Source organism: Chiloscyllium plagiosum, unplaced genomic scaffold (assembly GCF_037043375.1).
Source record: "Chiloscyllium plagiosum isolate Xiang-an unplaced genomic scaffold, Cpla_swu_hap1 HiC_scaffold_2, whole genome shotgun sequence".
NCBI lineage: Eukaryota > Metazoa > Chordata > Chondrichthyes > Orectolobiformes > Hemiscylliidae > Chiloscyllium > Chiloscyllium plagiosum.
Genome location: NW_028270140.1, coordinates 149,134,306 through 149,160,951, shown reverse-complemented (window position 1 = coordinate 149,160,951; position 26,646 = coordinate 149,134,306). Strand labels below are relative to the sequence as shown.

At 40.7% G+C, this 26,646-nt stretch overlaps 1 protein-coding gene across 3 annotated transcripts in view; it reads left to right on the top strand.

Moving 5' to 3' along the window:
* The window catches only part of cfap99 (cilia and flagella associated protein 99), a 145,641-nt gene extending 121,976 nt beyond the window's left edge, over positions 1-23,665 (top strand). For 2 of the 3 annotated variants that reach the window (XM_043704124.2, XM_043704116.2), the window contains exons 10-16: positions 6,929-7,017; positions 12,722-12,926; positions 13,911-14,052; positions 17,745-17,896; positions 19,801-20,012; positions 20,936-21,113; positions 23,455-23,665. In XM_043704124.2, coding sequence (XP_043560059.1) covers positions 6,929-7,017; positions 12,722-12,926; positions 13,911-14,052; positions 17,745-17,896; positions 19,801-20,012; positions 20,936-21,113; positions 23,455-23,541 — 1,065 coding nt within the window. In that variant the 3' untranslated portion in view covers positions 23,542-23,665. The remainder of the gene's footprint in view (positions 1-6,928; positions 7,018-12,721; positions 12,927-13,910; positions 14,053-17,744; positions 17,897-19,800; positions 20,013-20,935; positions 21,114-23,454) is intronic. The other variant, XM_043704129.2, reaches the window with a different exon arrangement.
* Positions 23,666-26,646: the final 2,981 nt, after the last annotated feature.

The following is a 26,646-nucleotide window of genomic DNA, read 5'->3' as shown; positions in this document are numbered from 1 at the left end:
CAGGAGAAGAGTGAAAGTAATAGGCTGGTTGTTATGGGGGACTTTAACTTTCCTGATATTGATTGGGAAAGCTATAGCTCTAGTTCGTTAGATGGGTCGGTGTTTGTCCAATGTATGCAGGAGGGTTTCCTGACACAATATGTAGATAGGCCAACAAGAGGTGAGGCCATACTGGATTTGGTTCTGGGTAATGAACCAGGCCAGGTGTTAGAATTAGAGGTAGGTGAACACTTTGGGGACAGTGACCACAATTCGGTGACTTTTACTCTAGTGATGGAGAGGGATAAGTGTGCACTGCAGGGCAAGAGTTATAGCTGGGGGCAGGGAAATTATGATGCGGTGAGGCATGACTTAGGATGTGTGGCTTGGAAAAGTAGGCTTCAAGGCAAGGGCGTAATTGATATGTGGAGCTTGTTCAAGGAGCAACTATTGAATGTCCTTGATAAGTATGTACCTGTCAGGCAGGGAGGAAAGGGTCGTGTGAGGGAGCCGTGGTTTAATAAGGAATTGGAATCCCTTGTTAAATGGAAGAGGGCGGCCTATGTAAAGATGAGGCGGGAAGGTTCAATTGGGGCGATTGAGAGTTATAAGGTAGCCAGGAAGGATCTGAAGAGAGAGCTAAGAGCAGCAAGGAGGGGACATGAAAAGTCCTTAGTTGGTAGGATTAGGGAAAACCCTAAGGCTTTCTATAGGTATGTCAGGAATATAAGAATGACGAGGGTAGGAATAGATCCAGTCAAGGATAGCAGTGGGAAGTTGCGTGTGGAGGCTGAAGAGATTGGGGAGACACTGAATGAATACTTTTCGTCAGTATTCACTCAGGAACAGGACATTGTTGCCGATGTGAATACTGAGTCACAATTAAGTAGAATGATTGGCTTTGAGGTATGTAGGGAAGAGGTGTTGGAAATTCTGGAAAGGGTGAAAATAGATAAGTCCCCTGGGCCTGATGGCATTTATCCGAGGATTCTCTGGGAAGCAAGGGAGGAGATTGCAGAGCCATTGGCCTTGATTTTTATGTCCTCGTTGTCTACAAGAGTAGTGCCAGTAGACTGGAGGCTAGCAAATGTGGTTCCCTTGTTCAAGAAGGGGAGTAGGGATAACCCTAGTAACTATAGGCCGGTGAGTCTCACTTCTGTTGTGGGCTAAATCTTAGAGAGAATTGTAAGGGATAAGATTTATGAACATCTGGATAGGAATAATGTGATCAAGGATAGTCAGCATGGTTTTGTGAAGGGCAGGTCGTGCCTCACAAACCTTATTGAATTCTTTGAGATGGTGACAAAGGAGGTGGACGAGGGGAAAGCAGTAGATGTGGTGTATATGGATTTTAGTAAGGTATTTGATAAGGTTCCCCATGGTAGGCTACTGCAAAAAATACGAAGATATGGCATTGAGGGTGAGTTGGAGGTTTGGATTAGGAATTGGCTGGCCGGAAGAAGACAGAGGGTAGTAGTTGATGGTAAAGGTTCATCTTGGAGTGCCGTTACTAGCGGTGTTCCGTAAGGATCTGTTTTGGGACCATTGCTGTTTGTCATTTTTATAAATGACCTGGAGGAGGGGCTCGAAGATTGGGTGAGCAAGTTTGCGGATGATACGAAAATCGGAGGAGTTGTTGACAGTGAGGAAGGATGTGGCAGGTTACAGCGGGATATAGATAAGCTGCAGAGCTGGGCAGAAAGGTGGCAAAATGGAGTTCAATGTCGGTAAGTGTGAGGTGATTCACTTTGGTAAGAGTAACAAAAAGATGGGGTACTGGGCTAATGGTCGGATACTTGGTAGTGTGGATAAGCAGAGGGATTTGGTGTCCATGTATGAAGATCTCTGAAAGTTGCCACCCAGGTAAATAGTGCGGTGAAGAAGGCATATGGCGTACTGGCTTTTATTGGTAGAGGAATTGAGTTCCGGAGTACTGAGGTCATGTTGCAGTTGTATAAGACTCTGGTGCGGCCGCACCTGGAGTATTGTGTGCAGTTTTGGTCACCATACTATAGGAAGGATGTGGAGGCACTGGAATGGGTGCAGAGGAGGTTTACCAGGATGTTGCCTGGTCTGGTAGGAAGATCGTATGAGGAAAGGCTGAGGCACTTGGGGTTGTTTTCATTGGAGAAAAGAAGGTTTAGGGGTGACTTGATAGAGGTGTACAAGATGATTAGGGGTTTAGATAGGGTTGACCGTGAGAACCTTTTTCCACGTATGGAGTCGGCTATTACGAGGGGGCATAGCTTTAAATTAAGGGGTGCTAGGTATAGGACAGATGTTAGGGGTAGGTTCTTTACTCAGCGAGTCGTGAGTTCATGGAATGCACTGCCAGTAGCAGTGGTGGACTCTCCGTCTTTATGGGCATTTAAGCGGGCATTGGATAGGCATATGGAGGATAGTGGGCTAGTGTAGGTTAAGTGGGCTTGGATCGGCACAACATCGAGGGCCAAAGGGCCTGTACTGCGCTGTATTCTTCTATGTTCTATGTTCTATGTGGTCCTCCCCCTTTTCTTCCTTATCCTAAAGAAACTCGAGTGTTTAAAAATGTTTTATTTCTTTCCAGTGAACTATTGCGATTGATTTTAAGGAGTTAGCTCCAGCCCCATTGTAACTTTCAAGGCCTCTTCTACTTGTGCTTGTTGCACACAAGCAGGAATGCCTCTGGGAGGTATTTATTCTTCTTATTCAGGATTGAGCTGACTCGGTCAGTGAAAGCACTGGAACAAAGTGTACACTCTATGAAGCTCAATCTGCTAACAGCTATCAGCAAGAAATAGACACAAAATGGAAAAGAACTGTTTTGAGGAAGGGTCACTAGATCCAAAACATGAAGTCTGATTACTCTTCACAGATGCTGTCAGACCTGCTGAGCTTTTCCAGCAATTTTGTTTCTGATATACAGCTGAGTTCATAGGGCTGGGAGCAGGTAGAGGGTTTAGCAGGCAATATGAACCAACTCTAACCTGTCAACACCCAGGTTTCACAGGGGTGAGGGGTGGGTTTATCAATCTGCATATGGTTGAAAATATTTATAAAGAGTCAGTAGTTCTAGGCTAGAAGACACGGGTTCAGGTCTCACGTGCTCCACAGGGTATAATAACATCTCTTAACAGGTTGATTAGAAAAATATTTACTCTGGATTAATAAGAGCTCTTGTGGCAGTGTCCCTATCTCTGAGCCAGGAGGATGGGATTAAAATTCCACCTGCACCCAGTTTGTAACATACTGTATCTAAACAGGTTGGTTAAAATAAATGTGCAGAGAGTCAGTTGAGATTGAAATCTGTGTTCATACAGGATAGAATATACTGTAGCCAAATTTGCAGGTGACACTAAATCAGGTGGGAAACTAAGTTACAATAAAGAAATAAGATATTTACAATAGATATGGATAAATTAGGCAAATGGGTCAAAATTTGGCAGATGTAGTTTAATATGGATAAATGAGACATTATCCATTTTGAACAGAAGAATGGAAAAACAACTTATTATCTAAATGGAAGAAAATTTCAGAGTGCTTGCTTCAGTGCAGTGGGATCTGGGTGTCCTTGTGCATGAATTTCAGAAAACTGGTATGCAAGTACAGCAGGTAATAAGGCGGGCAAATGAACTTTGGCATTTATTGCTAAAGCATAGAGTATGAAAGTAGAGAAGTGTTGCTGCAACTCTCCAAGGCATTAGTAAGACTGCAGCTGGAGGATTGCGTACAGTTTTGGCCCTCTTATTTAAGAAGGGATTTAGTTGCATTGGAGGCAGTTCAGAAGAGGTTCACTAGATGATTCCAGAGATCAGGGGTTTGTCTGAGAAAGAGAGACTGAGCAGTTTAGGCCTATACTCCCTACAGTTTTAGAAGATTGGGGGGAGATCTAATTGCTGAATGTGAGATGCAAAAGGGGATTGAAAAGGTAGACATGGAAAGGAAATTTCCTCATGTGGGAAACTAGAATGAGAGGTCATAGTTTTGGGATGAGGGGTAGCAGATTTAAAACTGAGATGAGAAGGAATTACTTCTCTTAAAGAGTCATGAATCATTGGAATTCACTCCCACAGAGTGTGGTGGATGCTGGGACACTGAGTGAATTTAAGGAGGGGATAGACAGATTTTTAAGTTTTAATGGGTTGGAGGATTATAGAGAATAGGAAAATAGAATTGAGACTATGATGAGATCAGCTATGATCTTATTCAATAGTGGACGAGGTTCAAGGAGCTGAATGGGCTGCTCCTGCTTTGAGTTCTAATGTTCAAGCATCAAACAGAGCAATAATCAGCCCAGTACTGAGCAGGAGTAATCTGAAGATAATTTTTTAATCAACCTATTCAGAGATAATATTGCAAAATCACTGGAGCAAGTAGGACTTGAATTTTGGCCTTGTTTTCTCAAGATAGGGACACTACCACTCTGACACAAGAGCCCTTATGACTCTTTAGCTATTTCTCTTCTTCATATCCAAAAGAGACATTACACATGACTGATTTTTCTTCCCACTGCCAAATCACCCTTGCTATTTTTCATCTATTATGGACGACCACTAAATCACCCATACTTTCAATTACCTAATTTACATGCAAAGCTTGCCGAGGGCAATGGAATATCAAAGTTGAGGGAGAATATCAAAGCTGTGGTGCCCACCTCTCTCTAAAAGCATTGAGTGTTTAGTGGAGACCATGTGCTCCCTTTATAAGGACACAAAAGTAGCCGCTGAATAGGGGCAGACAGTTGGCAGCTATGACCCCCTCCACTGCCCACTGCCCAAACTTGTTAATAGCCAATAGGCCAGGCTTAGAATTAGACCCACAAGAATGTTCTCCAAGTTGCCCATAACCCTCTGTACTAGATGCACCAAGACCAGGAGCATAGGACTGATGTATAACCAAAAGCACAACAAAAGAAGTTTCAAATAACTAAAAAGAGGTTCAAACATCCACAACCATTAGGTACATCATCCGGGGACTCCACAGCACCACAGAATAAACAACTGGATGACTCTATAATAAAATCTTTTTTAAAAAAGTCAATCATGTTAACCTAATTAACTAATTAACTTATTTTAAAAGCCCGAAAGGGGACACTGTACTACCATAAAACAAATTCACAAGGAAACTTAAAAGGTTTGAATCAAAATACTGTTTTGGAGGAAATTATGCACTCCATCCTTGTGGCTTCCTCAGAAAGCCTCAAGCTTACCATGGGGAGCCACATGCTCCTTCTCCAGGGACACACACACACAATCATAACCACAAAGGAGAGGCAGTCAAGTCAATGACTTTGTACACAGCACAGTACCTACAACTATTAATAGCTACCTTAGCAACACCCACTGGAAGTATTCCCCTCTTCCCACCCTTCTCTGCACTAGGTGACCAACCATGATGGTTTTGTTCTTTTAGTAAATAACTTGGATTAAAGTTATTTTTAAAAGGTTTGCTTGTCTCTGTCAAGACTGGAACAGGAGTCAGCATCAAATCTGTTCAGCTCAGGGCGCTGTTGCTTGAGGAATTGGGCAGGGGGCAGTTTCGGTCACCACCATTAGGATTTCTCATTTCCAAGCTTCTTGTAGAGGCAGGAAGGCTCCAGCCAGCTGCACTGCACTTCAAACACCAACAACCTGCCCACACTTAGCCTTCAGCTCGCCTCATCCCTCCCACACACATAGGTGAAAGAGACAGAAAGGTATTATTTGATTCTCTATGCTCAATGTTACAGGAAACCCATAGTTGTGCATAGTTAAGAAATGAATGTAACATTTCCTGTCTATTAATTGCAGATCATCTCTCACTAAACCATAAAAACTTGTAACAGCCTTGAATTTGCAAGTGTGAGTTAACTTCATAGATGATGATATATCAGGCCTGTTGTTGGTTACACTGGAATTTGGCATCTGGATTGATATTGATACCCACACTACCACTGCTTAAATTAAACCAAAACTTTGATAAGAATCTCTGTGTTAAATAGAGAGATATACATTTGAAATAATAATAGCTGGTATCAAAAATGGTTTTTGAGATGATAATGTTATCAGTGACTTGGGAGGATAGTTATAAAATGTTAATATATTACTGAATCAAATCCTCATGGGCATATAATGGTGTATTAACAATTGAAATGCTGTTAGTATGCAAATCCTCCTGAAGAGATGTGCCACAAATTATAAATTTCCAGTCTTTACCTGTTGATTTACATCACTCCTCCACTTGGTTTGTCATTACATCCTTACCCTCCCTGAGAAATTTAAAAATCTGTTGGATTTGCACATTATTTTCCAGTTAAATGAGCTGAATAAAGTTAGGATGCAATCTCAAAGGATTCAGTATAAACTGTCAAGTCTTATTCCAACATACGGTTGTTATAGATTTTAAGAAGTTTTGTATTGACATTTCTAACTATTTTTTTCCTGCCTTTTTTCTCTTTCTCTCTCTTAATCCAACCTTTCTTTCCCCCTCCCTTTCTTTCTCCTCTGGTGCTTGATTACTGGTTATCATCCCACACTATTCAACCAATCTCTCTGCCATTTCTGTTTCTTTCTGTATCCTTTTCTTTACTTGGTTCAGGAGGTACACTACAGGTCCAATCATTCAATGAGGTCTGAGATGCCCCATTGCCTTGGCTATGCTATTATCAGTCAGCATTTGCAGCAAAGTTAAGGTATATTAAAAAATATCAAGCTGAAGGATGCAGGAGGAAGTTTACGAGATGCTCTGCTTCATCAAGATTTGGCCCACATAAGATAACTTTGATCAAATTATTAACTTGAAACTTATATTTTTCACTTTGTTTTCATGCCTGGATTTGCAGCTAACCAGACCACTTTATCTCTTTCAATGAAGGTGATGTTTGTCAGTCAGGAATGCTGTTGTAGCCATGATATGCACCTGGTAAATTTTAATCACAATGAAGCAGGAATTAGAGAATTGAACAGCATATCCTTTTTGTCCCATCAAATAGATGGAAAATCTTCCAATAAAATTGAACACCGCAGCCATCCTGAGGGAGAATGTTCTCTACGAACGGAGAGTGAAGAAAGAACTGGAAAGGTACAGCACCTTCACTGTCTCTTCAGTTTTTGTTTGTTATTTGTTCACAGCTGGTGGGCATTATTGACAAGGCCAGCATTTGCTGCCGATCCTTAATTGTCCTTGAACCAAATAGCTTGGCAAGATGCAGTTTCCATCCCTAAAGGTCATTTGTGAACCAGGTGAGCTTTTATGATAGAGAAACATCAAAACTAGGATCAGGACTAAGCCTTGGAGCCAGCTCTGCCATTCAAAATTCTGATGTGGAGGTGCTGGTGTTATACTGGGGTAGACAAAGTCAGAAGTCATATGACACCAGGTTATCATCTCACAGGTTTATTTAAAATCACACGCTTTCGGAGCAATGCTCCTTTGTCAGGCGAAACAAGAAAGTAGCAGTGCTCTAAAAGCTTGTGATTTGAAATAAACCTGTTGAACTATAACTTGGTATCATTCAAAATTATCATAGCTGATACTCCATCTGAACACAACCTACCAGTAGCTACCTGTATCTGATTCGCCAGCAGCTTCAGGTGGTGTAGGACATTGCTGTCCTGGGATCTGATTGGCCAGTCAGCCTCTGGGGTCTTCACTTAACTGGTGGAGTGGTCCTGGATCTGGTGGAATTTCCTGCTGGTAGGGGCAGGAGATCTAACACTCTTGAAGATGCCCACTCCCCACACACTCATGAGAAATGAAATATCCCAGTCTATGTTCATTAAAAAATTTGGAACAATTTATGTAATTTGCAGCACCTTGTATTTTTGGAGAACAGACTTTAGCTATCGAAGAGGAAGATGGAGTTGTTGAAGACGGGAGGCCATGTGATTAAACCTCTCAAAAGTATGCTCAACCAAAGTTTTCAATCCTTGTCATTTGACTGCAGTCAGGAGTCGAAATGCAGACGCTTTGTTTCAGCCTCTGAAATTAGGACAGCCAAGGACAATTTCAGCTCTGCAAAATACTTGGTTGGAAAATCAGCAAACTCAGCACTGAACCTGTTTGTGTGGCACAGTTCCAATTTGAGAGGTTTCAAAGTTGCCATCAAAAGTAATGACACTGTCCAACTAAATCTCAGTCAGTTTGATAAGATGGCACTTAGACACAAACAGAACACGGGGATGGTTTTAATTTACTCCCTCTGGTAAAAGTGGCTCTGGCGCACCTTCCACCCTGTTGAAGCTAAATGTCAAGTGCTGCGTTTTGGGTACAGTGTTGACAGGGTAGCTGGAGACAAGACATTCGGAATGTGTCCAATCACAGCTGAAAGCTCTGTTATGCAGTGACGAGGCTGGATTGTTGCAACTCATTAAAGATTATTATATTATTATATCATGTGACTACCCAGTTGTGGGAAGAAAGAATTGATGGATCTTACTCTTTTCCCATCTGGCAGTTCCAATGTTCCCAACCAATCACTTGCTAACTTCAAACCAAAAGAACTGCATATGCTGTAAATTAGAAACAAAAACAGAAATTGCTGGAAAAACTCGGCAGGTCTGGCAGCATCTGTGGAGAGAACTGGAGTTTTGAGGAAAGGTCACTCAACCCAAAACTGCAGGTCTGGCAGCATCTTGGAGAAAAAAAAACAGAGTTAATGTTTCAGATCCAATACTCTTAACAGAAATCTTTGAGAGAGGAGCGGAACTTTTTCAAAGTGGACATACCTGGAAGAGATGTGGAATTGAGTTAAGAAGGGTTATTTGGACCCAAATGTTAACTCTGATTTCTCTCCACAGATGCAGCCAAACCTGCTGAGTTTTTTCAGCAATTTGTTTTGCTTGCAAAAGCACGGTTCACTTGCTATTGTCACTGAGCAGATTTGCTTCCAAAACTTGTTCCAACTGTTACTCTGTTGAGAGGCTTGCAAACTGTCATTGGTGTGCAATAGGATAGGGGGAGAAAATTGAGTCAAGCAGGAGGAAGCAGGGATTCAACTGTTGCTCCTTTGGAGTTCACAAACCCAAAATTTCACAAACCTCATTTGTGGTCCTGACCCTTCTTTGGATAGCCTTCCAACACAGCAAATGTGTGCTATTTGAAAGAAGAACAGTGGATCTTCTTTCTCAAAATTGTCCTGTCAGTCCACGACTGACATCCCAATTACATACTCCCGAACAGCTGTGAAATACCTTGGTCTGGACATTTGGCAATCAGGACATGTTTGCTGCTCCTCAGCTGCCAACATTCATTCCAACAGAACTTAAGATATGTGTTTGTGGCTGAGAAAACCTGTGCAAAATTGAGGAGTCAATTCACTCTCATCTTATTTCTGATACCAGGAAATGCACTCTTCTTCTCTTTGCTGATTTCTAATGACTGATCCTAACACCTTCCCCATGACAAACATCATTTGGCCCATAGTTTTCTGTCTTCCTCACTTTTTGAAGAGTTCTATTTGCCACTTTCCAGTCTGATTCAATCCATGTACTATACATTGACTCACAATGCCCTTAGGAAGGGAATTCCAGGATGTTGACCCAGCATCAATGAAGCTACATCCATCTGGGGAAATGGGAATTATTCTCTCACACACTTGACTTGTGCCTTGTAGATGGTGGACAGGCTTTGAGGAGTCAGGAGGTTTTAGATTAGATTAGATTACTTACAGTGTGGAAACAGGCCCTTCGGCCCAACAAGTCCACACCGACCCGCCGAAGCGTAACCCATCCATACCCCTACATTTACCCCTTTACCTAACACTACGGGCAATTTAGCATGGCCAATTCACCTGACTTGCACATCTTTGGACTGTGGGAGGAAACCGGAGCCCCCGGAGGAAACCCACGCAGACACGGGGAGAACGTGCAAACTCCACACAGTCAGTCGCCTGAGGCGGGAATTGAACCCGGGTCTCTGGCGCTGCGAGGCAGCAGTGCTAACCACTGTGCCACCGTGCCGCCCACTTCTGAGTTACTCATCACAATATTCCTAGCCTTTGACCTGTTCTTGTAGCCATGTGAATATGTGGTGAGTCCAGTTGAGTTTCTGCTCAATGGTAGCCCAGTATGTTGATAGAGGGATATTCAATGTTGGTAACATCATTGAATCTCAAGTGGTTAGATTGACTCTTAGAGGAGATGGTAGTAGCCTGGCCTTTGTGTAATGTGAATGTTAATTGCCACTGGTCAGTCCAAGCCTGGATATTGTCCAGATCTTGTTGCTTTGAGCATGGACTCACGAAGGAGTCACGAATGGTGCTGATCATTGAGCAATCATCAGCGAACATCTCCACTTCTTAGTTTACATTAGAGGAAAGGTCATTGACAAAGCAGCTGAAGATGGTTAGGCCTAGGACACTACTCTCCAATCATAGAAACCTTACAGTGCAAACAGAGGCTATTCAGCCTATTGAGCCTGCACCAATCCTACATCTTATTCTTGTAACCTCCTATTTACCATGGCTAATCCACTTAGCCTGCATGTCCCTGGACATTACAGGACAATTCAGTATGGCCAATCCACCTAACCTACAGAAATGGGAGAACATGCAAGCTCCAAACAGCCAGACACCTAAGGCTGGAATCAAACTTGGATCCCTGGCGCTGAGAGGCATGTGTTAATCTCTGAACCACCATACCACGCTCTGAAAAACTCCTGCAAAGATGTCCTGCAATTGAGATGATAGCAACCATAACCATCTTTCTATCTGCCTGGTATAATTCCAGGGGAGAGTTTCCACCCCACCTTGATTTCCATTGAATCCAATTTTGTTTAGGCACCTGGATGCCACAGTTGATTGAATGCAGCCTTGATGTCAAGGGCTGTTACTCTCACTTCACCCCTGGAATTCAGCTGTTTTGTCCATGTTTAAACCAAGGCTGTAATGAAGTCAGGAGCTGAATGACCTGTAGAACCCAAAGTGGGCAACAGTGACTGTTATTGCTGAGCAGCTGCTGTTTGACAGCACTGCTGATGACACCCTCTTAATGTCAGATTAAAGGACAGCTCTGCCTGAAAGCAAATCATGAAAAAAAAGACATAACTGACATTAAGTGGAGTTGGAAATTAAAATGGAGGACAGATTACATGATTTGAAGATGCTGAGGTCAAATGTTGGGTCCAGGGGCTGTGCAGTACCACATCAAGAGATAAGATATTTTTTTATTCACTCATGGGATATGGGCTTTGCTGAATAGCCAGCATTTAATTTCCATCCCTAATCAGAGGGCAGTGAAGAGTCAAACATATTGTATGTAGGCAGATTTCCTTCCATAAAGGACAGTGAACTGGGTTGTTTTTAACAACAATTGAAATTAGGGCAGATTTATTAATATCGGATTTTTATGGGGGAGAGATTCACCAATTCAAATTGGTGGGATTTGAACCATGTCTCCCCAAAAATTATTAGCCAATGACATTACCACTAGACTACTGTATCCTCTGTTAGTTAGGCTTGCATTGGGCTTCACTGGAATGTTGAAATAATGATGACAATAATGCGTCAGAATAGATTGTCATTGTTAGAGCCAAACAGTACTTAAACCTATTTTTCCAAAGCAAGTTATGTCAAGAGATTGCACAATTGGCAGTAGTTCTCCTTCGAGTGGTGTAGGTTGAAGAGAATTGATTAATTTGTTGAAAATCATGAATTATATTAATTGAATAAATTGAGAATTGTTTTCAATGGCATAGGACTACCACCTCATAGACACAGATGTAAGACAACTGGCACAAGAGGCAAAATACATTTTTACACAGTGAGTTGTTGTGATCTGCAATGCATTAACTTAAAGGGTGGTGGAGACAAATTTATTAGGCATATTTAGAAGTGAATTGGCACAACTGGCCAAATAATCTACTGTCAAAAAGGTGTTGCTGGAAAAGCACGGCAGGTCTGGCAGCATCCGAGGAGCAGGAGAATTGATGTTTCGGGCATAAGCCCTTCATCAGGAATGTGGAGGGGGATGGAGGATGAGAGATAAATAGGAAGGGTGGGGCTGCCCTCTTGACCTGTCCCACCTGTCCATCTTCCTTCCCTCTTTTCCACTCCACCCTCCTCACCGACCTATCACAATTGTCCCCCACCCACATCCACCTATCGCCTTTCCACCTCCCTTCTCCATAGCCCCATCCCCACCCCCATCCTCCTATTCATCTCTCCTATTCATCTCCTTGGATGTTGCCTGACCTGTCCTTTTTCAGCACCACCCTTTTTGACTCTCCAGCATCTGCAGTCCTCACTTTCTCCAATTAACCTACTGTGCAGATATTTCTATGATTAACCTAATAATTTGACCTTTGCAACCTTTGAATTTGTCAACACCAACTGGCTGACAGAAGATTCCTTGAAGATTAGTTTCAGTAATAAATAACAATAACCATGAACAGTTACATAATGCCATTAACACTGAGAAAAATATCTCCAGCATAGTCAAGCACTTTCTTGAGGTGGTTCTGGAAATATGAAGGGAAATGATACTGAAGGATGCTAACATATGTTTTAATAATAGTGGACAAGTGCCAACGCTGTCAAACAATGAAGAAATCGAAACAAAAAAAAATCACCAGGAATATAACTGTAAATGTCTATAGTTCGACAGTGAGGCTTTCTAGAAGTAGGTTAGTCAACACCAGCTTTGGTGATCCAAATAGAACAGTGGTATTGCTGGAGAAGATCACATATCATTAACAAAAATACATACTGTAGAATGAAGCCAATTCCTAATATTAAAAAGGATAACCATCAAAACCTTAACAACTGTTTCTAATGTGACGGTTCCAGAATTGATAATCTAATTGAAGGAGGTTATGATCCTTCCAAATTTGAAGAAATGCTGAGGAAAAAGGACACTGAGTTAATGGAACAACAATTGACAGATGCACAACGCCATTGCCTTGAAGGCAAGATTCTCTTGGAAGATGCAATCCTGGCACGGGAAGCAAGAATTGAGGAGAACAAGAGGAATGCAGCTCTGCAGAAAGAGGAGGTATGGAGTTACATTGTTGCAACGTGTTAATCTACTACCATTTTAGAACTTTATGGATATTTGTTACAAAACACAATAAAGAGAAATAAAAAATCTTGGCTCATCATTCAGACCGACAATTTCATATAGTAACCTCTGCCCCATACTTTTTCTCTCTTCTAGTGTGTTTTTTTGTGCATAGACAGCAGCTGTTGGTCATGTGTGGACTTTTGCCCATTTACACCTCCTCTCAACCTTTATGTTTCTTTACTTGTATTATTATCTTTTTTCATCATGACAATTATGTCTCTTATTTCATCTATCATTCCCTAGACTCCATCACAGAGTTTTCTTTTTTTATTGCAGAAGAGAGACACATTTTGTCACAGCTTTATCTTGCAAATAAGACAACAACTAACAATTATTAAACTACAGCACAACCCTCTTCACCACAAACCTGAAAGCCCACCAGATCTTGTGCTGATCAGATACCCTGGTGGTTGTCAAGTGTCAGGGATCTCCAGTTGACTGCTATTTCTCAGGAAGGGAAAATTCCAACCTCTGTCCCTCTCTCAACAATTCCTGTCAGTAACTTTAAGTCAGTATACTCAATTATGACTAAAATATTTAAATATGCTTCAGTCTCTGAATCTGTATGATCTGATTTCTTAAGTAAGTGACCAGCACAGATAAACTGGAATTCCTCTATATTTGTCTGTAACGCAAGAGTAATTTATAAACTCCAATAGTTCCAAGTGCCACAAAAATGAACTTGCAAAATGCTATGACTCTGCACATCTCATGTAACATAAATCCTTTTCTCAAATCTGCTGATTTGAACAAATGAAACTGAGCTTACTCAAATCAGTTCTGGTGAAGAGTCACTGGACCTGAAACGTTAATTCTGCATTCTCTCCACAGATGCTGCCAGATCTACTGAGCTTTTCCAGCAATTTCTGTTTTTGCTTCAGGTCTTTTATATAACTGAACCATCTGTCATTTCAGGTAGCAAAAATGATGCAGAAACATGCAGAGAAGCGACTTCAGGAAGAGAAGGAGGCAAGAGAACTGGTGGAGCGGGTGACAAAAGGGCGGCACAACACAAAGCAGCAAAAATTGAAAATGCAGGAAGATAAACAGAAGATGGGTATGTGGTGTAAAAAAAATGTCCACTGTGTGGAATGCTATGGGTTTCCCCCTTTTTAAAATTCATACTCCCTTTCAAGGCTTTTCAAGAGACTTTTGTACACCAAAGAGCAGCGGTAATTCGCTAACATGCAGGAACATAGGTTGGAATTATGTCAAGTGAGATTTATGCTACCTGGTCTGCCATAGTTCATAGCAACTTTTGTCATGCAATGTTCTGCTCTTTACCTTATTATAACCAGGGTCATAGGCACCTTTCTCAGGAAATCACATAGCTGGAGGTGCTCAGCACTGCTGGACCATTTTGACGTTCATGCCACTAGTACCACATTTGAAATGGATCCGCAGATCACTTTAGACACTATGCTAGGGCCTGCTCTTTGCACTGTGGTGATTTTGTTTTCATTGAGAACATGACTTACTGGACAGGAAAGCAGTATGTCCTTGCGGACAGCGTCCTGGAGTCTTGCTGGACAGGTTGTTCGAGGAGAGGGTTATCTTTTCTCCTGTGGATTGTCACAGGAGGCCACATCACCAGATCAAGCCAGCATGGACTCAAAATGAGCCCAAGTCAGGGCTGTTCAGGACACTCAGCGGTGCAGGCAGAGGGTCGGTGATTTTCTGCATCCTGCAAGGGTAAATACCACCATCTTCTCTCTGCTACCTCACACTCATGCGGCCAATATTCACCATAACTCTAGCATTGTACAGGCCTCTCATCAAGGCTAATAGAGTGTAATCCTCAGTATTACAAGTGTTATGTTGTGTAATCAGCAGAAATCATGGGCCATTTCGTGGTACTGACTTAAGTAGAAATTGAGATGAGATTCTGAAAGCAAATTTAAAGGAGCTAGGTAGGAAATTGAAAGGCAGGACCTCAAAACAGTAACTTTCTGTTACTTGCAGTTCTATGTGCTGGTGTTCATAGAAATCGGAGAAATGACTGATTCAACATGTAGCTGAAAAGCTGGTACAGGAAAGAGGGACCATTGAGACCACTCTGGAGAAGGTTAGACCTGTACAAGGCAGATGGTGCACACCTGAACCAGACCAGGAGAAATATCCTTGCAGGGAGATTTGCTAGTGCTGTTGCGAAGGGTTTAAACAAGAGTTAGAGGGGGTTAGGAACCTACGGCAAATTCAGAACAGGGAAAAGAAGATAGAAATTTAGCAAGTGACTCTGAAAGGTAGAAGAAGCAGTGGTTAAAAAATGTACAGCATAGGAATTTAGTATTATGAAAAAGGTATATCTACCACAAGGAGTTCAAGATTTTTTTTCAAGAAAGTGTCTTAAAAGAGCAATCCTGGAAGATCCTGGAATGTGCCTATAATTTCCCAATGAGGACTGCCAGGCTGACAACACTCTGTTTTATACAATACTTTCAAAAATCAATTTTATTAATCAGCTGTCACCAAGGGAGCTGAAAGTGCACCCTTAACTACTCTGACTCACTTAGCTTGCTGAAATGTTTTCGGAACTTGCTCCTCCCATCTGTATATCCAAATATCTCTCCTAATTTGCTCCAATGTGCGAACCTGGATATCCAAAGACCTGGGAATTAGGAATTGGCCTGTTCAGTTTCATGAAGGCCCATGGCAGAAATTTGACTTCATACTCAAATTGGGGGACAGCAAACAACAATCTAACTCTCTATTCCCTAAATAAAAGCCAAGCACTCGGATTCCAGTAACAGAACATGAATGAAAACAGAAAGTGCTGGAGAAACTCTGCATCTTCTGTGGACTGAGAAATATTTCAAGTCTAACAGCTTTGGAAATGTTTTTCCTTTGGCTAAGTTGGTTATATAAAGTATATGTTCCTGAGAAATACCACTTGTCACTTGGATCCTTTATTCCTGCCTTCTATTTCATGACCAACCTACTAACCTATGCCTCAAGACCAGTAATAATTGCATATGCTCTTATTTTGATTATAATGCCTTTACAATTGCATGTAATCAAACATTGAAAATCACCTTTCTACTCCTCAAAAAATAAGGACACTTGACATAACCTACCCTGCACAAATTCCTGCTATTATTTGGTCAGATCCTACTAGATCAAGTAGTTAGTCACTGCTATGAAATTCCAGTAAGATTCTGATATTTGATGTTAAACTGACAGGTCTGTAATTACCTGGAGCTACCTCCTTTCTTAAATATTTGCAGTGTTTACAGCTTTAGAATTCAAAGGCCTAGTTCCTGAATCTAGAAGGTTTTGGTTAATATAAGTCATATATCTGCAATTTTGTTATCAGTTCCCATTAGTATTGATGAAATCAGTTCTAATTAGTGTGGCGTTTATGACAAATTCCAAAGATCATAGCTTCAGTCTTAATATTTAATTTGGATTTAATTTAACTTGGCAAAATTGCTGCCTCACCTATTGAGTATTTCAAGTATTTTCTATGTTTATCTGTAGCAAAATTATGTCACAAGCACCAGGCATGTCCACCACAGTGATCAGTGAACTGTGGATTAATATGACTCATAAAGGCCCCTTCTTAATTGGTTAAAGTAGACCCACAGCTGAGCTTTTTTTAAGTCATTTTTTGAAACAAGTTATTATTGAAGTCTCCTTGTAGGGAAAATAAGATCAAATTTTTGATAATAAATTATAGGTACGAAGATTAAAACAATTACAGATAAGCCAAAAGAATAATTTATGAGTGATTTTCCTCTAACAGAACAGTACAGGTAGTTCTGCTTTACACGCTACTGAAGTTGTGTGCTTGTGCAACCCCGCACTATACAAAAAAATTGTGCAATACAAATACACTTCAAGTGTCGGCGATGCAATTGTTATGGCCAACACACACTTTAAAAATTCATGTTTTAGGAAAAGCATTCCCTATTCACCCAATAGTGTTACAGCCAATTTGTGTTGATGAAAGATGTATTATCACAGAACTGCCTGATATGTAGTTTTGTGCATACCTTTTTCCTTTGTCATCCCTTAGTCAAAACTCCCCTTTGAGGGAGTTTTCCTTAGAAACTGCTTCTTGGAGTTCTGCGCCATAAGATGCTGGAAACTCAATTTATCAGTTTCAACTTGTAAAACCTTCCAAATTGGTGAGGAAACTGCACAACTGTGAGCATGGTCAGTCCAGGGCTTGGGACGACACTCAGGCTTTTTTTAGGTGAAGTAATTGGTTTCTCAAATACAAAGTCATCAATTTGAACAATTTCCACTTTGAAGTCTGTTGTGCTAGAAAATACTGGTTTACACCTCAGAAGGACCTATTATGTTGCCAAGAGCTAGGTGTAAATCCTCTTTTTGTGACTTGATATGGAGAAACAATTCAATAGGCCTTGAAACGTTCCAATGTAAGAGACATTACCTCCATCCTGAAGACCTTTCTTAAACTTAATTTCCAATGTATGGGTTTTTTACTTCAGAAATATCTTTCTGAATTTTTTTTCTTAAGAATTTACTGCAACAGACAGCACGTTCGTAATATGGAATTATGTACTGTTACATCTTTAATCTAAGTACTAATGTGATGAGTCACCACTTGAATAACCACTATTATGTAACATAATTACTTTGTATACTGCCTTTTTGAAAATGCACATTACATAGTTTCTGTTTACTAACAGACCTGATAAGATAGCTTACAGTGCTTACTAATTTTCTCCTGCGATCATGAGAAAATAATACTGATATTTAACATGTCTGCTAATTCTTTTTCAGCTAAGGAGCTGAATAAGGAAACAGAAGAACTGCTTCAACAGGCCTTGGAGAAGACTAATGAAGAAATTAGAAAAAAATCGGAACTGATCCGAGAAATCCGAGCAATGCAAATGGTGCCAACATTTAAACACAAACTTATAGATCTAGCCAAAGTAAGTCCTAAGTGTCAAAAGCTGAAGATCAACCTTGTGATTAGTTACAGAAAAAATTACCATGTAATAAAGAAACAGTTCCATATTTATCTGCACATATTGTTTTCTTTAATCACATAAACCCTCCCAGAATCAGACTGTTACAGCACTCAACAGCTTTCAGATCCCTTGCTTTCCCGTAGCTTGGCTTATCTCCATTTTTCTTTCATTTTCTCCAGCTTTCACTTCCACAAAATAAAGAGGTCTCCACTTACATCTCTCTGTGGCAAAGGTTGAACAATTTAGTGTAAATAAAAAGTCCTCTGTGACAATTATTAAATGAATGGCCCTGCGTTACTGATTTCTGTAACAAAGGAAGTATCCTATCACTGATTGCTTTATCAAAAAAACCTGCATAATATTAAAGGCTGTATTAAATTACTCTACAACTTCTCTATATCTTGAACTTCTCTCATTTTGAACCTGTTCAATATGCAAGACAGGTCTAGTCCGGTTCCTTGCTTTCAACCGTGGTAACCTTGGCCTTTTTTTCGCATGCCATCAGGCCTTGCTTGCAGAAACTGTTTCACCAATTATATGTTGGACCTATTTGCTTAGGCCATAGGCCACTTGTCCACACTCCCTCCTCTTGATCCCACGAGCTTCAGCAAATAGGATCACACAAACCAAGTCAAATTCCCTTTGCAGGCAAACATCTAAGTCTCAGACAGTCAGTCCAAAACAGTTTCATGTGAGACTGTGGTCCCCTATTCACACACTTAGTTGTTGCTGGATAAGAATCCTAGCATAATCACAGAACTGTCCTGGCTTACATGGCAATTTGGGTAATAGAATGTACTAAAAGGCATGAAGAAAAGTCATAATTTTCTTTCTTTGTGCAAAACTATATTTCCTTCATGATTCGCATATTTGATTTTTTGAAATAAATGGTAAACACAAGAACAGAAATTACTCGAGAAACTCAGCAGGTCTGGCAGCATCTGTGGAGACAGAAAAAGAGTTAATATTTCAAGTCCAGTGACCCAGAACTGATGATAGCCAAAAATGCATTTATGTTGATGACAGGGGCATTGAAAGGGAAAAGGAGTGATTGGATAGGTAGAAATGGAGCTCAGAAAGCGAGAGAGAGAAAGAAAGTTGGCAAACAAAAGAATGGTTGATAGTAAGCCACTGGAGAATAAAAGCTGATTATGGTGAAAATGAATTGGCTGTGCTGGAAACAACCCAAGTCATGAGAGGGCCTGGGGTGGGGGATGGGGAATGAGTAAAGGAAGTGGAAGGAGGTGCTCAGGACTCAATACTGAGTTCAATACTATTAGGGCGTGAACACCACCTTCCATATCCTTGAACAGCTTTTCTTCTTATTGTGGGAGGAAAAGTAAAATGTTATGTTGAATTGAGTGCAGAAGGGTTCAATTGAATCGATCAATAAACAAAATAATTGGTGAAATATTTGGATCGACTTTGTGCAGAACCATGCTAACCATTGTGGAAGGAATGGGAGTAACTTCAACTTTGCTGTCAGGAGTGAGGTACCTTGTTGGAGTGACTCAACAGCATGTTTTAGAATTCACCTGATTTTCACTCCATTAAAATTAATGAACAAAAATTGTGTAAATACTCTAACAAGTGGCAAACAGATTCAGGTTACTGTCAATGGAGCAAAGTTGAACATGAATTCTTTATTTAATTATATGTGCACAAGAATATTCCCAGTAATTTTAGTGCAAATGTCAAAACAAGTTTATCCTTAGGTAAACCTAGATAGTATTTTCACTATTTTCTAATTTCATCTATTGTTCAAAGATTATTAGTGTTTAACTTTTATGAATTTGCCTCAGTAAATCTATTCATTCATGTAATGTAGTCATATCTCATTTGGAAATCATGTCATTGAATCTCAGCCAGCTGGTCATAACCTTTTGATCGAGATGTCAATAGTAGAGTTACGAGAACGCTTGGGGCTGCTGAAGGAGGCACAGATTAAGGCAGAGGAAGATAAACGAGATCGGATCCTGAATGAGAAACAAGCAAAAGAGCAGCTCCTTTTGGATAAATTACGACAGATCTCACTGCACAGAGAAGCTTTGAGCAAGAAAGCAGTAATCAGGAACAGGTATGTTATCAAAATGGTGCTCAAATAAAGATGAGTGATCGGAGTATGTTTTTTAGGTTGTAACTGTAAATTGATAAATTATTTATTTTCTCTCTATGGGATAAAAATATCCAAATACAATGCAACACTGTCACATGACGGATAATGCAAATAATATTATTTAAATAGAGGCATGGCTTTCTAACCAGAACTTCATCAATAAACACATCGACTGAGATCCCATCTACCTTCTCTTGAAAAAAAGAACCGGAAATGACATCATCCGCCTTAAAAAACCAAGACCTACAAATAGAGAGGTGGGACATACCACCAGCACCTCACCGGAGACTCTGATTATGTTACCTCGTCATGGTGACAAAATGTCTGAAAACAAACTTTCCAGCTCAGTGAGCTAACTTACATACTTATCATCAACCTGAGCTACAAATCTTCTCAAAAATCACCAATATTATTTAAATTCCTAATTTTTCTTTGCCTTGTTTTTATACCATCCTATTGGCTTAGCTCTATTCCAGTGTCTCCTTGCACTCATGAATTCATTAGAAAGGGCATGAACTATAATATATACTCCTGCACTCAGCATCTAGCTGCTGATTTTGTTTAAAATGACTAGAAAATACTCGAAATACTCAGTTGGACAGACAGCACCATTGGGATCACAAACAGAGTTCAATGATCTGTCAAGAGATCAACAACCTTCAACCTTCACTCACTTTCTCTCCCCATATGTGAAGTCTAACCAACTATGTATTTGCAGCATTTTCTGTTATTTCAAACTTGTAACTTCCAATATTATTAGTAACAACATTTTGATTCTTATACAACTGAAAAAAATGTGTTCATTGCATTTACATTCACTGAGAGAATATCAATCCAAAGCTGTGAAAAATAATCAAAGAAATATGTTTTTCTTTTTAATGTAGAGAAGAAGAATTGAGAAAGCTTAAGGCATCCAAACAGGTGGCAAACAATCAGCAATTGGCTGAGCTCCAGAAAAAACTCGAAGAAAAGAGAAGGGAGCATCATAAACTGAACAAAATACAAAAGATAAACACTCAAAAAAACCTAGAGAGATCTATGAGAAGCTCATTTGCAGACAGGGTAATGCACCTTGTACAACGCTTTGTTAGTAAACAGAAAGTGTTTTCTTTCAGAAACTTCCAACAATTATTTTAGAAACCAACAGGATCTTTTTTTTATTCATTAGTGGGACTTGGGCATCGCTGGCTGGCCAGCATTGATAGCCTATCCCCATTAATCCTTGAGAAGGTGGTGGTGAGCTGCCTTCTTGAATTGCTGCAGTCCACTTGCTGTGGGTCGACTCGCAATGCTGGTAGGGAGGGAATTGTAGGATTTTGACCCAACGACTATAAAGGAATGGTGGTATATTTCCAAGTCAGGGTGGTGAGTGGCTTGGAGGGAAACATGCAGGTGGTGGTGTTTCCAAGTACCTGCTGTCCTTGTCCTTCTAGATGGAAGTAGTCATGGGTTTGAAAGGTGCTGTCTAAGGATCTTTGAATTTCTGAAGTGCATCTTGTAGATAGTACACACTGCTGCTACTGAGCGCCGGTGGTGGAGGAATTGAATGTTTGTAAATGTGGTGCCAATCAAGCGGGCTGCTTTGTCCTGGATGGAGTCAAGCTTCTTGAGTGTTGTTGGAGCTGCCCCCATCCAGGCAAGTGAGGAGTATTCCATCACACTCCTGATTTGTGCCTTGTAGATAGACTTTGGGGTGTCAGAAGGTAAGTTACTTGCTGCAGTATCCTTACTCTCTCTCGTAATTATCAATTACTTAAACAAAAAAGGTCAGAAGTAATGGTATTGTGGCAAAGTCTACCAAATTGTTCTTGAAGTGTTAAGTCCCACCCAGAATAAAATCAAAATAGGTCTAATTTTAATAATAATCCAGCAGTTTAGCTCTGACGGAAGGAATTAAAAAATGATTTTAGATTCAGTATTATTTAACATTTGTACAAAATAAAATATTCTCTTTCAAAGATCATTCAATTGACATCCACGAAGAGCCTTGACTTCACTTTAAGGCAGGTCATTGCAGATCATAAATAGGTTGATACAAAAAGATTCTTGTGTCATCTCTGCTTCTCTTGCCTATCAACTCAAATCTGTGTTCTGTTGTTAAAAACCCATCTGATATTGGAAGCATATCCCCTTATTGACTTCAATTAAGGTATGATGTTTTTGAACATATCAATCAAATATCATCTTAATACCTTCCATTCTGTAAGAAGAATAGCCCATCTTCTCCAGTCTATCCACATTATTATTATCCTTCAACCCTAGAACTTGATAGTAATTATTTTCTGCATCCCTTGCAAGTGTGGTGCCCAGAATTGAACACAGTCATCAGCTACAGAGGCCTACTCATTGTTTTATAAACTGCAACCTTCTAGCTTTTGATCTCCATTCCTCTGTTAATTAAGTCAAAGATTCCATTTACGTTACAACTCTCATCTTGCTGCCACCTCAAAAGATTTATACAAAACAACATAACATTTCCAATATCCTGCCTTCAGTTTTCTCATGAACTTGTTTCACTTGATTGTTTGCCAACTACATGAGTCAGTGCACAGATCCCTGCTCTTCTGGCCTTATAACTTGCCATTCTTCAAGCCTCAGTCCCACTGAACAATATTTGCTTTTATTATTTATTCCTCTTTCTGAAGAAGTGTCCCTAAAATATACCTATTTGATTGTGCCTTTGGTCCTGTAAATATCATTGCTGTCCACTGCTGTTTTTGTCAGTTGATTTTTTCAGATCTTCTGATTTGAGGTGTTCTTTTCCCCTGCTCTTTTCTCCCCTGAATTCCAGTGTCCGTATCTAATGAATCTGCAAGGAGTCAAAGCAAGTACCTTCTAATTGCCAAACCAGAGATACAAATGCCACTAAAGCAAAAGAAAAACACTGTGTATGCTGGAAACCTGACATAAAAATCAAAGTGCTGGGAAGTCATGAACAGTGGTCTGGGAAGGAGACAACCATGCTGCTACTCAGCTGGATACGACATGATGGTGCTTCAACACCCTGACACTGCTGTGATAGATGTGTACATAACTGGCTGCTGTTGACATTTTGAGTTATCTGCAGTTCATATGTTTTTCTTCTGGGAATGCTCATCTTTTCCAACTCGGAAGCAAACAGTATCATTTAATCTCTCCAGCAGCACCATCTAGTGACTTTACTTTCATACTGTTTTATAACATCTATAAAATATGTAGGAGTGATTACTTAATGTATTTTGCAAACATCTATGTTCTATTTATCTTCCTTTCACCCAGTCTTCACTGACCACAGTGAATCCCAATCCAGGATTAAAACCTCCCCCAGTCTTGACAAAGAATTCAACAAAAGTATGTCACTCCCTAGGAGATAGAAATCACATCTTATAAATCTAATAGAATGTTTGTGTATAATTCTGCCTAGAAATCAAAGGAAGTACGTTGGTGGAAGAACATGGAAGACAGTCGTGAAAACAAGGTCCGGCTGCTTAAACTTCAGAAAGCATCCTAATACAGTGCTGCTCAGTGGAGTAGGGTGGTACATCATTGCCCAAATACCATTCCAAATGAAACCTGCACTTTCAGTAATGTTAGAGCTCATGAAATAATCTTCCCAATAAATATCTAATTTTACTTTACAATGTAGAATCTCTAACTGTTTTAACATGCACCAGAGAATTTACAAACACAACATTTTGATGAAAGGCTTAAAAAGGTTAAGTCTGCTTCACTCTGAAACACAGAAACTGCTAACGTTCTGTGTTTATCCCTTAGTCATTGTTTCTCCCCAACTCCACAGATACTGACACCTTCTGAGTATTTCCAGCAATTTTCACTTCACTTTCAGATTGAAAGGATGCATTGCATGGAATCAGATGGGTGTGAACACAATTTTTGTCTTTCTCTTTAGCAAGGCTTTGTGCAGATTCTTTTCTCCCCATCCCGAGTGGGTTGTAAAACAGACAAGGCATCTGATTCCATTGTTAGATTTTCCTGGCTACTAGCTTGTCACCAGAGATTAGTTTGAGGGGCACCACTCCAGATTAGTTTACCAGGAGATTCACCTTTTACTGCCTGGCAATGGCATTGTAGAAGAATTTACAGGTTCATCTTTAACCAGTTTGGCCACATTCTCAATGCACCTTCTTTGACCATCAAGTCCTGGACTGAATCTGTAATTTGTGGCTCAGAGGCACTGTGCAAAAGACCTCACTTGTATACTGCTGCGGTATTGGTCAAATTTTAAGATATTTTGGCTGTGTCAATTTTGTTGGGTTGGGGTTATGGATGGCTTCATTGCAAGAGGCCTCATGAGTTTTCTTGCTCGATCATCCCAAGCTTGCCTCATCTACCTCTATGGTGCCCAGCTCATCCAATGCTAGCCTGATTTTACCATTTGCCATAGTCTGAAGAACTTGCAACTGCCAGGATATCCCAGATTAGACTGGCATGCCAGATGGCAGTACTGTCTTGGAACCCTGGCCATGAACCCAGTCAAGCCTGGCAGTCCAGAATTGCCATTCATTGTCAAGGTACAGTTGTCACAAATCAGCATTTCTCACAGCACAGAGATAGCATGACTGACAAATACGTGGACATGCAACAGTTCATTGAAAACTCAATTGCCATTTAAGTACCAGGCCACACATCTCAATGATCCACAGGCACATCCCTCTCCCCAGTGCCCACAGTAGACCAGCATCTTATCATTATTCATTGTGAGACATCACAGGAAGCCTTCAAACAACAGCAAACAAAACTTTTATTTATAGAATCCAAAAGCAAACTGAAATCAAACAAACAAGCAACATTTCTTTTCTGAATACAAATGAACTGTTTACATGTTGAGCAACAACTACATGTGCAGTAAAATTTTAGTCACGCTACTATACGGTATTATTAAAATGGAAACGGTACAAAAAAGATTTACAAGGATGTTACCAAGACTGGAAGGTTTGACTTTTAAAAAGAGGCTGCTTCGGCTGGAACTTTTTTTTTCCTGCAGTGTATGAGGCTGAGGGGTGACCTTACAGATGTTTATAAAATAGCAAAGGTCATAAATAAGGTATTTTCTCCAGGATAAGGGAGACCAAAGCTGGAGGGTATAGGTTTAAGGTGAAAGAAGAAAGATTTAAATGGGACCTGAGGGACAACTTTTTCACACAGAGTTTATGGAACAAATTGCCAGAGAGAGTGGTAGATGTAGGTAAAATTATGACATTTACAAGATGTTTGGATAGGTATATGGTTAGGAAAGGTTTAAAGGGATATGAGCCAAATGTAGGCAAGCGGAAACCAGAAGTATGGACGCTGTAAATCAGAAACAAAAACAGTAGTTGCTGGAAAAGCTCAGCAGATCTGGCAGCATCTGTGGAGAGAAATCAGAGTTAACATTTTGGGTCGAATGACCCTTCCTCAGAACAAGTAGGCAAACGGGACTTGTTCACTGTAGGATATCTGGGCCAAACAACCTGTTTCTGTGTTGTATGACTCTATATTACTCTCCCAACACATCTCATGTACTGCACAAGAATACAGCAGAGTCTGAGCATTTCCTTCTGATGTACAATGTGTCAAAATAACATAAAGTTCTCAACTACAATCGCAAAGTTACAAGAAATTTCTGATTGCAGTTAATTTTTTTAGTTTTGTTTAGAATACTTACAGTGTGGAAACAGGCCCTTCAGCCCAACAAGTCCACACCGACCCTCCAAAGAGCAACCCACCCAGACCCATTCCCTTACATTTACCCCTTCACCTAACACTACGGGCAATTTAGCATGGCCAATTCACCTAAAGGGAAAAAAAGAAAAGAAAAAAGAAAAAAAAAGCTTTTCACAGCAGAGAGCGGCGCGAACTGGGCGGAAGTGAAGTTGGAGCGCAGAGCTGGTCAGGAAGGTAAGTGATTGATATTTAAGAACTTACCTCGACGCCAACGATCTTTTCACAGCAGAGTGCGGCGCAAGCTGGGCGGAAGTGAAGTTGGAGCGTAGAGCTGGTCAGGAAGGTAAGTGATTGATATTTAAGAACTTACCTCGACGACAACGGTCTTTTCACAGCAGAGAGCGGCGCGAGCTGGGCGGAAGTGAAGTTGGAGCACAGAGCTGGTCGGGAAGGTAAGTGATTGAGATTTGAGTGGGTGTGTTCTAGACCCCAGGCCCTACAAAGTCCACAGGTAAGCTACTCAGTGTTCTTGTTTTGGAGACTAAGTGTAGAGTAATGGCAGCGCAGGCAGTGGAATGTTCCTCCTGCAGGATGTTTGAGGTAGGGGTGACCACCGATGCTCCTGCCGACTTCATCTGCAGGAAGTGCAGTCAGCTCCTGCTCCTCACAGAACGCATTAGGGAACTGGAACTGGAGTTGGATGAACTGAGGATTATTCAAGAGGCTGACAGGGTGATAGATAGAAGCTACAGGGACATAGTTACGCCAGAGAACAGAGGTAGCTGGGTAACAGTTAGAGGTGGGAAGGGGAGGAAGCAGGCAGTGCAGGGATCCCCTGTGGTCCCCTCAACAATAAGTATACCGCTTTGGATACTGTTGGGGGGGATGGCCTAGCAGGGGTAAGCTGCAGTGACCGGGTCTCTGGCACGAGGTCCGGCTCTGAGGCTCGGAA